This window comes from Echeneis naucrates, chromosome 24 (assembly GCF_900963305.1).
Source record: "Echeneis naucrates chromosome 24, fEcheNa1.1, whole genome shotgun sequence".
Taxonomy (NCBI): Eukaryota; Metazoa; Chordata; class Actinopteri; order Carangiformes; family Echeneidae; genus Echeneis; species Echeneis naucrates.
The window spans coordinates 4,530,997-4,543,970 of NC_042534.1; the positions used below are offsets into that span (position 1 = coordinate 4,530,997).

General features: G+C 40.9%; 1 protein-coding gene across 4 annotated transcripts in view; it reads left to right on the forward strand.

The window, feature by feature from the left end:
• The first annotated feature begins 267 nt into the window (after positions 1 to 267).
• Positions 268 to 12,974, forward strand: part of ptprk (protein tyrosine phosphatase receptor type K) — a 96,237-nt gene continuing 83,530 nt past the window's right edge. For all 4 annotated transcript variants that reach the window (XM_029497151.1, XM_029497154.1, XM_029497152.1 and 1 more), the window contains exons 1-2: positions 268 to 571; positions 6,461 to 6,484. In XM_029497151.1, coding sequence (XP_029353011.1) covers positions 499 to 571; positions 6,461 to 6,484 — 97 coding nt within the window. In that variant the 5' untranslated portion in view covers positions 268 to 498. The remainder of the gene's footprint in view (positions 572 to 6,460; positions 6,485 to 12,974) is intronic.

Below are 12,974 nucleotides of genomic sequence, written 5' to 3' on the forward strand. Positions count from 1 at the left end.
CTTACAGTCATTAATTTTGTTAATTTGAGATCACTGCCCACAAGCCTCTTGTTGTGATTTGGTAGATGTGGGACCAAACATATTTATGTTTGTAATTTAAAAAAGCGTGTATTAATGAAATAAAAACATTTCAACTCACAACGAAAACGACACGTTGGTTGCAATATTTTTTAAATCGTGACGTCACGCGTTTTCTCCGCTCCCTCCCTCCCCCTCTCTCTCTCTCTCTCTCTCACTCACTCACTCGCTCGCTGCGCGTGACACAAAGTGTGGAGTCCGCGCGAGCCCGCAGGAAGCGAAAAGAGAGAAAGGAGAGAATGGGGCGGCTGAGTCCACGACAACAGGAGGAATAAGAACTGACTGAGGAGAGAAATAAAGAAGACCCGAGGAGGAAGACGGAGAAACTCTCTGGAGACACCGAAATAAGAAACTTTTCCGGGGAGGGGAGGGGAGGGGGGCCACGGTGACAGACTCTCGCACACGGCCACGTTTGAAAACATGGATACACTTTTCTCTGTTTTCGTGGGACTCCTGCTTCTCTTTCCGACAGTCTCCGGGCAAATAGCGACAGGTAAGGGGCAAAAAAAAAAAAAAAAAGATACTCACCTGAGTGGTTTGTTTGTGTCGGAAAAAGCAAAGTTCAACCCGCATTTCTGTCGTTTCTCCATCTGTGTGAATCCCCGACAGGTGTGTTTAGGTATCAGAGAAGAAGAAGAAAAAAAAGTTCACGTCTGCGCAGAAAACGTAACGCTGTCGCTGTTTTCTGAAACACTTTCTGATGTTTCTAGATTAAATCGATCTTTTATTTATCTTATTTTATTTATTTATTTACTTATTTTACTTGCAAGTTGTGGCCCGAACGAGGTTAGTTTGAGTCCAGCCTGCGCTTCACTTAGAGAATGACCAACACGGAGCTCGGCTGTGCAGACAGCCAACTCCTCTCTGAACTAAGTTGCGACACGTCCGCTCAGGTCGGTGTGAAGCATTAGAATTAAAAAATCACCATCAATCTGCCGTCCGTTTGTAGCCGCTGGCGTGGCATGGTACGGCTTTTTGTGAGAAGGGCATTGATCTCATTTGGAGGAGAAAGACGAGCGAAGCGGCCGATCGGCGCAGCTTTGGCGAAAAGCGCACGGATGGAGGAAAAAGTTAAGTGTGCACGGACATCAGGCTGCACCGTGCACGTACAGTCAAAGTGATGACTGCTACCCTCTCCGTGTTTTACCGTGGTCTGGCACTTTGTGGTGGTTTTTCTGTCCTCTTGATTCTCCGGAGACTTCATTCCGGTCCCTGCTCCACTTCGATGCGTTTAGGACTTATATGTGCCGATAAAAAGCAACGAGGGGGAAAAAAATAAAAAAAATAAAATAAAATCCCCGCTATGTTCAAAGTGTTTTGCAGAGGTCTGCTGCTGTTCTGTGTGTGTGGCAGTGGTCGGTTCGCCTCGCAGAGCACTGTGAGCTCTTCGCTCTTTGCAAAGCAAATGATCCGACTGCAACTTTATTCTCGCTGCGTGTAATAAAACCTAATGGTTGGGGATATCGCCTGTACGCCGATTGCCTGTTTGATGAAGGAGCTGATGGTCGTTGTGTTCACTTGAGGGGAGAGATGCACAGGTCCGGGTACTTTTTATTCCTCTGAAAATCCCGTCTTTATCCCATAAAACAGCAAATTAGTGAAATCCGTGAAGATAAAGGGTGTGATTTTTATTTATTTTTTATTTTGTTTATTTATTTTTTTAAACCATGCATCTGCAGGGTGCAGAGGGTGAAACCTAAACTCTCACAGTCATTGTTAAACTACACGCAACACCGTTTTAGTGCAGTAAATGAAACGACCTAAACTAAAGGTGCATTTCTGGTGCTGCATGGAAACCCCGTCCTGCTGGACTGGAGGTCGGTTCCCGGACCGGACTTAAAACGGTGGCACCCGTGCCATTTTGCTCCCATTTGTAGTCTGCAGAAACTCGTATGGCCCATAAGTTTTCTTGACCGATCGGACTCAAAAGAGCAAACACAAAGTCGAGCCACATTTTCAGCAGCTCTCGGCTCTCCGTGCAAGCAAACTCTCCCTACCTGTCTCTCTCTCTCTCTCTCTCTCTCTCTCTCTCTCTCTCTCTCTCTCTCTCCTGTGCCTTTTATTTCCGCATTCAGCCACTGAAATCTAAAGCAGAGAGAGAGCATGATAGACATGATAGACATTTTTTTATATATCTATATATATATGGAGAGAGAGAGAGAGAGAAACTTCCACAGCTGTTTTCAAAGTTGACCTCCAAAAAATCACATTAAAACCATATAAAGCTGCAATAAAGGTCACATCACGCTCCGTTTATGTGCTGGAAATAACCAGAAATACTATAACAATGTCGTTTTCTGCTCCAGTGTTCTCTTAGGCCTGTTAATGATTTGCATAGAAATTACACATTAATTACTACTTCATCTGCATAGCGTTTTATTGCCCCCCTCTTTCATGCCCCCCTACCCCTATACCCCCAGTACTACACCTAAACCCCCCCCCCTTCCCCTCCCTAATGGCCATTTGGTCCCATGGGTAACAAATGTGAGGAATTTCTTTGAGGCCTCTTTGGGAATTTGAGTGCTGTTAATTTGCAAGTAAATACTAGTGACTGGATGCAGCATCCCTCAGAATGGGAGGTGGGGAATCATAAGTCTGGGAGGGGGGGGGGGGGGCAGAAGACAACCTCACTTTGGCTGTTTTGCAGAATAAAAAGGGACTTCTATAAAAGCAAGCTACAGCAATTGTAATTTAAGTAAATGAAGGAAAAGGATTGTCTAAATTCATCAAAGGGCCCAGTTTTTAGAAATTACTATGTTGCCTTGTCCTTTTATGTCTGCACTCCTAAATGCAAAATAAATTGAAGAAAATAACTTCGTTGTTGTCACTATCAAAACAACAAAACCTGAGTGCAGAGAGACTGCAGGGCATGACATATTTCACGGATCACTACATTAATTTCTAATACAGACAACACTTTTATCCACAATTTCAGAAAAATGGGAAACTGATGAGGTTAGGATTAGGGTTAGGTGGATCACGAACAAAACCAATGTCCGCTGGAAAATAAACTGGCAGTTAGAGGATCAGAGGTCAATAATGAAATGAAATCAGCGGAGAGGTGGGTACTTTTCCTGATGCATTTCTGTTTTCACTCAGAAATCACTGACAATGACAGGAAAAATGTTATGCCCATTTTGTCTTTACTAAGTCATTTAGAGTTTGTTTTCAGATTATTTTACTGTATCAGCCTCACTTCTGTCATTATCCTCCAGTTCTCCAATTAGAAAGCTAATCTATATATTATGGCATTTATGTAAATACGCCTGTCGTCTTTTCTTATCATTCTGTTTTTGCTGCAGTTAGTTTTTTCTTTTTTTAGCTTATCATCCACAAAGTCATTGTAGTAATTGTGAATGAGCATGAGTCCCATTGCTTTACAAAGTCAGAAACTCACTTTTATGTTAATTTGACAACTTTCTAAATCTGTCTGCTCTCTGATCGAGTTGTGACACAGATTCCCGGCGTCTTTAATCTTAATGAAGTGAAATAATTGTTTTCCATTAGCGTCCCCAGACGAATTAGGAGGCTGCCGCTGCTATGAGCACCAAATCTGAGCTGGTTTAATTATAATTTAAAATTATTTTAGTATTTTGAGTATTACAATCAAGTTGGTTAATTTATAATTACTTTTCTGCACCATTTGGAAGAGGAAATACAATTGCCTCTTTTTCTCAGAGAAGGGCGAGAGAAGTGATAGTGAGAAAGAGGAGAAGGGGGAGGACAGAAATGCAACCATTGGTTTTTGGCCATGGGCATCTCCTCCACTCAAGAGACTGTGAAAACGGCAGGAGGGAGTGTAAGTGTGTCAGTGTGTGTCATGTGTGTTGCTGTCATTTACAGAGAAAGGGAAGCAGAGGGAGGCGAATGCTTTTAAGCCCTCTGGAGAACAGTGAAATGTTTGCCTCTCATTTAGATTCACGTGAGAATCTCTCATTCTGCTCATGCCATGTAAAATGGCGCCAAATCAAAGGCAGCTTTATTTATTTTACTGTTAAAAGTAATGCTTTGCCTCGCCATCCTTCAGATCCATCTTAATGTTTTCTCTTCAAATGAAACACCACTTTGCCCAGAGCCAATCTGTTTCAGTGGATTTCAATTTAGTGATACATTTAGAAAAAAGAAAACAAAACTCTCTTTGAAAGTATCTGGCTCATTTTTGCAGCCGTTTTGGGGATGAAGTCTGCGTGCTCACAAGCGTGTGAATAAACTGTAATTAATCTGTTGAGAGAATTCATTAGCTAATCCCTCATTAGCATCTGTGTATGTGTGCCTGTGTCTGTGCATGTGTGTGTGTATGAATGCATTTGAGGCTATGGGTTGAAAATGGATTAGCGACACATAGCGACAATGCATCCTCGCAGCCTCTTGCTGTTGTCAGAGAGTTTAGAGAGGCAAGAGGGAGCGTGATAACATGATGTGATTGACACAGGCTGTTATTCAGGTCTCCGTGCGCCATCCTGTATGACACCAAGGGGCTGAACTATTGCTCACTTTTTACTTTACTTATTTTGAAAAGTGCACTTTGCAAATCAGCCTTTTGTTGGCTACAATGGTTTATTTAAATGTTGCACTTTTCCTAATGCAGTGAAGTTAAAATTCAAAAAGTCATTAAGCGTGTTGTGAGTTTTGCTTTTGTTTTGCTCTCCAATTTGATAGCTGATTTGTCAGTTAATTAATCTCCATTCCTCTCAGCCACACATGCCCTGTGGTTTTATCAGCCACTATGCCCCCCTCCCCTGGGGAAAAAAAAAAAAAAACTTAGGATGTTATTACCTTAGAAGTGTGTGAAGTATGACATAAATGCTTTGTTGTAAGTAAAAGTCACCTATCAGATATTTTTTTTTTTTTGTATCACAGTCTACTCACTTCTGTTAAACTAATATATAATATTTCAGCTTTTCTTCATGAATTTCAGGTATATCCATTCAGGTATTATAAGGCTGAAATGGAAAGTTTCCACTGTAAGGCGCAGACAGGAATATACCTGGCGTTATTGTCAAGATTAACCTTTCAATACTTGTACATGGTGGGTGTAAATCATACAGTCACTAAGCAGGAAGTGAACTAAGAAGGTGGTGCAGTCCCACTGGAAATGAGGCAAGGTGGTACATCCAAAACAAATCCAGAATCCCTGAAATATCACATTCCTGATGAATGATGGTATTAGTCCAGTATCATCAATCTCCGCTCTGCCCTGTTTGTCTCTGGTCTCAGCTGTCGGTACAAGGGGGCCTTGAAACACGCTGCTAACTCACATACACACTCATACACCTAACACACTCTCTTATACACATGGCTGGCTAATGACAGATTAAGTAATCAACACTTTTAGCTGATTAATTACATTACAGTGTGCATACACACACACACACACACACACACACACACACACACACTTTGCCACACACTGACACAGATATGAGCAGCCTTAGCAGTAGTTGTGTATTGTTGTGTGTGGCCATAATGATGTATGTAACAGAGTCAAGGCCTGTGCAGTGCTTACATGTGTGTGTCTAAAACATGGAAAAAGATTGCTGGAAGCAGGCAGGTGACAGCAGTCTGTGGAAAATTATTATGTTTAGGGTGAAGCAGGGGGTAAAGGTTGAGATCAGCCTGTGTTGGTTTAGAGCTTGTTTTACTGTTAGTCACCAGATTGTTCCCAATTCCAGTTTGTGTGTATTATCGCTAAATAAGAGGTTACACCATTCCATTATGTATTATTATTTCCCAGCCATTTTTCAGAAGGAGTCGACTTGTGTTGAAATGTTGCAGTAAATGTGATAAGACAAGAGCACAGAAACATTTTATAGGTGCTCTATTTTATTAAATGAGGACAACAACAGTTGCAGAAGATTTTGTTGAAACAGTGTAATTTTGCCAATGACCTGCAGAATACAACAAACCACACTAGATACTTTGTCCTCCAGCCAAACAGCTTTGTATTTTGACTAGTGATTATTAAAAACAATATTTTTTCCATGTACAAGGCTTACAAATATAAATTACAAAGAATCCCAACACTTTGTCTAAATAAATGCAGTCCAGACGTGGCAATGATTTAAATAAGAACATGTCTGACCAAAGATTACGTGGTTAGAATAAAGCTTAGAATGAAGCTTTTTTTGATGGATGCTTTGTTGTTGTGGAGGTTCAATACCCATCCCACTGCAAAAGCCAAACATTGTGGATAAGATGTTGTTGCCTCTGTGATGTTGTTATTCAAGCTAAGTGCACTTACTCTTCTGTATCCACAGAGGGGTATGCTGACTCTTATCACTCGTCACATCTCTCCTACCCAGTGTATACGTGTTGATCTCTGCATGTTTTCCAATCTAACTCTTTGTCTTATTGTTCTTTGCTTTGCTTCTACTGGATGCAGCTCACATGGGGCGCGCTGAGAAGGGTGAGTTATGACTGGCCAGCGAAGAGCTGAGCTCCATCTTTCACCGCCATCATCACCGTTGTAGTGTTGTTGTCACCGTAATTATTTCCATGTTTCCCCCTTAACCAAATGGTCCTTTTTTATGTGTAGATGTCAGTTGTGGTGAATTAGTTTTTCAGTTTTGTTATCCTATCTTTTAGCTGATGTGTCGTTACTAACCGTTCCCAGTTTGACTTAGTGCTCATTTAATAGTAGTTTCTGTAATTATGAGTAGTATCACCTTGACACACTAATACTAAGTCTTATTACTTACACAACAGTCAGTATTGAAGTTTAGTATGCAGCAATATCTAAACATTTTACTTTAAAAATGTTGAACTATGTGTTAGCCATTATCGCTGAAATTGATTGAATGCCAAAATAGTTTGCGTTCTTTCAGTTCATGGAGCTACTTTACTCTTTGGATACAGTTTCTGCGATGACATTTTTAATTGAACTGCTGAAATGTTTGAAGCTTGTATTGGTTTGGTGTTGTCTGCCTTTGTGGCTCTGCCAGCCTCGCTGTCAGTTAATCTGCCATTTGCCATTTGTGTGTGTGTGTGTCCTTTCCCATCTTTGTCTGTCTCTGTCTGTCAGTCTGTGGTGAGACAGCTGGTGGGAGGTTTTGAAGTTTCCAGGTGCTATTTGTTTGGTCAGGTCTGCTCTTTAATAAAGAAGTTCAGAGTGACTTCAGTAGCCATCTTATCTCCTCTTCTCTTCACATTAAGTGTCCACTTCAGCCACTGTGCATCCTCTCACACGCATCCTCTGTCTTTATTCCCTTCCCATCTCTCTCTTTCACACTCACATAGACCCTCACAGCAGCTGGTTGATAATGAGGGAGTTGAGTTTTGTTGTGAAAGTGACAGGTTGGTAAAATACACCACAGACACTTCACACAGTAAAGACAGACAGAGAGATGACTATGTAACTGTTTGGTGTCACACAGGGCTGTGACAAAGTCAGAGCAAATATAGTGTTGTATTAATTTTAAAATAAAATCAAAGCAAATAAAAATCCTCAGTTGATTTTATACAAGGTCATCTTGTTGTTGGTCCTTAAACGCTGAAAGAAGAAACTCATTTTTATTTTGTCTGTGTGTGTGTGTTGGAGACAGATAAAGGATTTCAAGCACCCTCCATTCAAACTAAAAAATTCTCAAACACAAAACTAATAAAACCCTAATGAAAGCCCAGTGGGGTGTAAATACTGTCAGTTCGTATTAAGAAGGAAAGGTTCCTGAATAGGATTTTGGCATGTTATATATCTGCTCTCACCAATCTCAGGAGAGTTAACTCCACTCAAAACAAACAAAAGAAAGTGTGATTTTAAGCACTTTGAATTCTCCGTTGGTCCAAAATAGATAGTTTATTGATGAGATGGTGATGAGAAAGTCAGTAAAGAATAAATCATGAGTAAAGCATAGGCTCGCATTTACTTTGTCTTCTTATAAATACAAAACCAAAGTTTAATTGAGAAGACCAAATCTATAATTCTTGATTTAATGTGTCACTCATTACACCAAATAAGAGTGGAACTCCACCATCTTTTTTTGATATTTGTTTGTTTGATTGTTTTTTCAGATTTTCATTTCTAATGCACAAGGTAGATATTTAGAAATGTCCAAACTGTCTTTCTTCCTTTCACCTTTACCTAAGCTGATCTTTACTTAAAGTCACACATTTTGACCCTCAAGACAAGATTCAAAATATGAAATCAGTATCCAGTTATTGATTAAGTAGTGCATTGGCCAGAATATAAAACATGCTAAACCCGGCTTTAAATCTTTCCTAAAACAGATTTTCCTCTTTTTTTTTTTTTTCTTGTCTTCCTTCACTGCCATTTTCTAACAAAGGTAAAATGTCCAAAAATCCAAATAATAAAAATGTGCCTTTATTTAGTCTGTAAAAACTAAATATAGTTGCGTACGAAACATGAAACGGAGGCATTGTAGTTCAGCCTTCACGCCAGCAGCAGAGGTAGTGACAGCGCCAGATCGTCTGTGTAAGATGGAGGGTTGGCAGGGAGGGACAGAAGCACTGACACTGTTGTGCATCTTATTTCAGATCGACGGCATGCGATATAACATCAAGCACAGGGTGGCAACATGTCAGCTCTGTTCTGAAGTTACGCGGACATGAACGAGACATGCTACCAAGCTGACCGATCGCAGTTGATTCAGTCTGCTTCATCACGACGTGTAGCTACGTTTTTAGGGAGGTGTTTGTCAGGCACTGGCGTAGTGGTAACGACTTAACTTCAACAGCAAGGTGCGAATCCAAGAGTCAAGGTTAGCATTTCAAGCTTGATGGTTAAGGTTATCATTAGGGGCTTGTGTCCTCTTATTCGTGTATGTGTGTGTCTCTGGGCACACTATTTGTGCAGTATACATGGCCAGAAGGCTCTTATACTTGTGTGTTTCTGTGCCTGTGTGTGTAGCCATGGGCAGTAGCTGAAGTGGTTTACATTAGTACAGTTAAGAAAACATCCGTCATGACGCTGTGGCTTACACACACACACACACACACACACATAGCCATAAGCAATCCATGAGCAGTATACCATAGAAAATCTAATTCCTGATCTCTGTGTGTTGCTTCATGATAAATCTCCACAGGAAATTCAGCTGCAGTCACTCTCAGTTGTATGTGTATACTATCAAAAAAACAGGGACAGTAATTTTACTGTCCTTATATTCCTTTCTGATAACACTGCCGTCCTGTGCTCTTAAAGCTGATTTCGCTTCAAGAATAATAGAAAGCTTTCAAGATGTGTGTGTGAGAATGTGAGTGTATGTGTGAGAGAGTGAGAGAGAGAATCAGGGGTTTACACACAGACGACCAGTCCATTAAGATTATCATCTCCATCCCTGACTATGTATCGTCACATCACCGCAGTGCTGGTCCTCCATCTGTCCGTGTGAGCAGAGATTTAAATCTTCTGGCACATATTCCTGAGCTATCTTTTTACACTAAATTATGTTACACTGTTTTATTTTTTTTTTAATCCGTCTGTCTGCGTCCTAATACATGTCTGTCTGTCTGCCTACTGTCAACCAGCCTGTGTCTGTCCCTCCTGTCTGTGGATGACTAGATGGCTGCAGACACATGGTCAGCCTGACAGCGATCTCACACACACACACACACACACACGTATATGCACCTACAGTCAATCACCCGAACAGGCAGGCGGTGTGTGGGAGTTTGGAGACAGACATTTAAATATTGAACATCTGTCTGTCTGTCAGACTTCTGGTTGGTCTGTCTCAGCCTTCATATCAGACACTTATTGAGGAAAAGTCATAGTTGGTACTGATGAAGCCTTAGATAACAATTTAACAGACACACATACTGCATATGATATTGTTGAGAATTAAAAGTAATTATATGAATATACAAGTAGCTCATTAATATGTGAGGATAACTAACTTTTGATGTCTCTGATCATAATTTAATATCCTACAGTAATCATGTTTAAGTCTCCTGTTTCATTAAAAATGTAGAAAGAGTCAGTCAGTTCGGATCAAGTGCTAATTAATTGACTGCACATTTGGTTACTGAATTATCTCTTGAGTCATTTAAGGTAGCCCAGCGGACAATACGATTGAATACTTTTCTGGGTTGCGGAAAAAGGTGCCAATTTCAGATCATGTTCCTTTGGGAACTTAACAGAGTAATTGTAAAGAAACCTGATTTTAATAGAAAAGATGGGTGAAAAAACTGCAGCCTCTTTGTAGTGTAAAATTGCTCCTTTGTGGTGCCATTGTAAGGATGGTAATCAGAACAAGTTAACAAAATGTTTCCTACTCTTTCTACACTGTGCTCGCATTCACAAAATAAGACAGATGTATTGATACTGAAAACCCATCTCAACCTTTTTTGATGGGAGCATTGGCAAAGCCTTGTCTAATCCTGTACCTGACTATCACTTCATCATGGCTCAGCAAAAAACAGTGCCTTCTTTGGAAAACATCCACTTGAGTTGTGTAATTTTGATGAATGAAGCCTCATATTGTCTTAAGTTAAAGCCTCAAACTGGACCCTCAATTTTGTACCTTATCTCTTCGCTTGTACACTTGAAAAGATCTCTTCATGGAGGAATGATTATAGCAACCACAAATACTCATGGGTATGTGACTGTAGTACTGAAGGCAGACTTTAAAAATCAGAGAAAAATCTTCTTTGAGGTTAAACATTATGTGTAAGTATCACCGTGTTACTGGCCTATATCAAAATAAATGCACAGCATCCCCAACCGCTTAAAAGTACGGGGTCATTGCTGTCCACTGCTCTGCAGCCTCACACCACCCAGACAGATTTATTTCTATGCATTCAGGAAACTAAACAAAAGCTTTTTTCCAGGGTTTCCATACGTTGTAGGGGGCCATAACTCCCCAAGGCACTTGTGCTTTCAAGTGAGCACCATTGAATAAATGCATGTGGGGAACCCTGACCAGGAGTTCTGCTGCCCTGAGTAGAGATCTGCAAGCGGTGCAGACAGTGTGTCCTTTCCACTGGATGTGATAAGACAGCGGTGCAGAGAAATTCCCAGCGGACACACAGCTGTAGATCAACACGTGAACCAAGAAGACACCAAAATAGGACATGTGATGTTTTCAGTGGGAGGAAGTGGGCCCCCAGATTCCTCATGCAGAGGTGTTTGATTTTTTTTTGGGAAAGTTGATACTTGCTATACAAACGCACACACACACACACACACACACACACACAATGATGCACATTCACTTCTCTGCAATGTTGAGAGTTATGCGGATTCCACCGTGTCTGGTGGAGTCAGGCAAAATCAGTCAGTTCAGTCGAACCAACCCTCCCTTCATTACTCCTCCCCTTTTCTCTGAATATATCCAAGTACGACTCCATCCTTTTCTTCCCCCCAGGCTTCTCCTTACTTATTATACCTCACTCCACTCTTCTTGCCCCATTTCTCCCTTCCCTAAGAATTTTTAAGGCCCCCTAACGTAAACAAAGAGACACAACGTTTATCAACCCCCCTTTTCCCCGTCTCTTGCCACCTCCCCCATGTTTCTCCTGTTTCCCCCACAACAAGACCAAGGGTGGGGCTCTGTGTTCTTAAATCCAGGCTGAGTGGTGTTGTATTACAGGGATAAAGTGTGTGGATTCTGTTTAAGGTGGAAATTGTAATTGCAAAGGGAGTTGTATACACAGGAGCAAGTTGAGTACAGGAGCACAACATGGTGATTTGAAATAACTATAAATAAGTTTGTTTGATTTAAAATTCTACTTACTTGTTAAGACTTGAATCAATGAATGAATAACCATGACAACTAATGAGAAGTTTAACCAACCAGTCATTCATATGCAGAATGACTTATACATGAGTTGATGTTAAATTATTTACAGTTGCAGAAAAAAATTACTATTTCTATTATCGATTTTATCTTCAAAACCTCAGAGGCCGCATCTGAAGAGTGCCTCTTTCATCCAGCCAACAACCACAAGTTATTTGGGTGAAAATTTTCCGCCAGGTAATAAATTATCTTTTGACCTTTGATTCACCCGTTGAAGCTATCAGTTAATTGAAGAAAATTGACCTAATCGCTCAAAGCAAGGCTCTGATACATGTTTTCATGGAAATCAAATTGACATTTACAGTCTCAGAAAGGGAGAATGAAATCAACTCTGTATCTGATGCAGTGCTTTATGGGAAACTTGCTTGAACAACAGGGAAATTAACGCCATGAAAACTGTAACCAGAGTTACTGTAATTCACTTAAAGCTGTGCCAGTTGATTTCGGCTAACAATGCTGCCAAACAAAACAGCCATTGGTGTGTTTTATCTCGGGAGAACAAATTCTTCTCTGTGGTGTCACGCTGGCACAAAACACCCTCACCCACTTGGTCTCAGCCTCACGCCCCTCCTGCCTCTCGTCAAGGTCTCTGTCTCGCTCTCGCTCTCTATCTCTCTCTTTCACTCCTCCTCTATCTCGCACTTTCTCTCCCACTTTCTGGAATGCTTTTGTTAGTGTTTTCTCTGCTCTGTTTTCAGTTCAGACAGATTTACTCTGACTCACACACATACACACACAACCCTCCCTCCCCATGAATATAAGTCTTTGTAGAAGAAACTGCCTCTTTGTATTAAGTGGCTAGGTTAACTGTCACTATGTCTATATTGGGCCAAAGGTAAATGAAGTGACTGTGTGTGCATCCTGTGTGTGTATGTGTATGTGAGCCAAGCGAGCTGTCTTGTTGGAGTAACTGTTAGCAGATACAGTGCTGCCTTCCCATGACATAAACTGTCTCTTATACTCAACCTCACATGCACAAATACACACACATGCACAGAAAAACTACCTTAACACACGGCGTCGTTTTGTCTTGTAGGGTTAGTCGCTTATTACAAAGTGAGCTGTAAGAAGTTAAGTACAGGTTGGAAGCACAACTGCTGTGGCTCTGTGTATGCTGACTTCTGAACAGGGAAAAAAATGTGC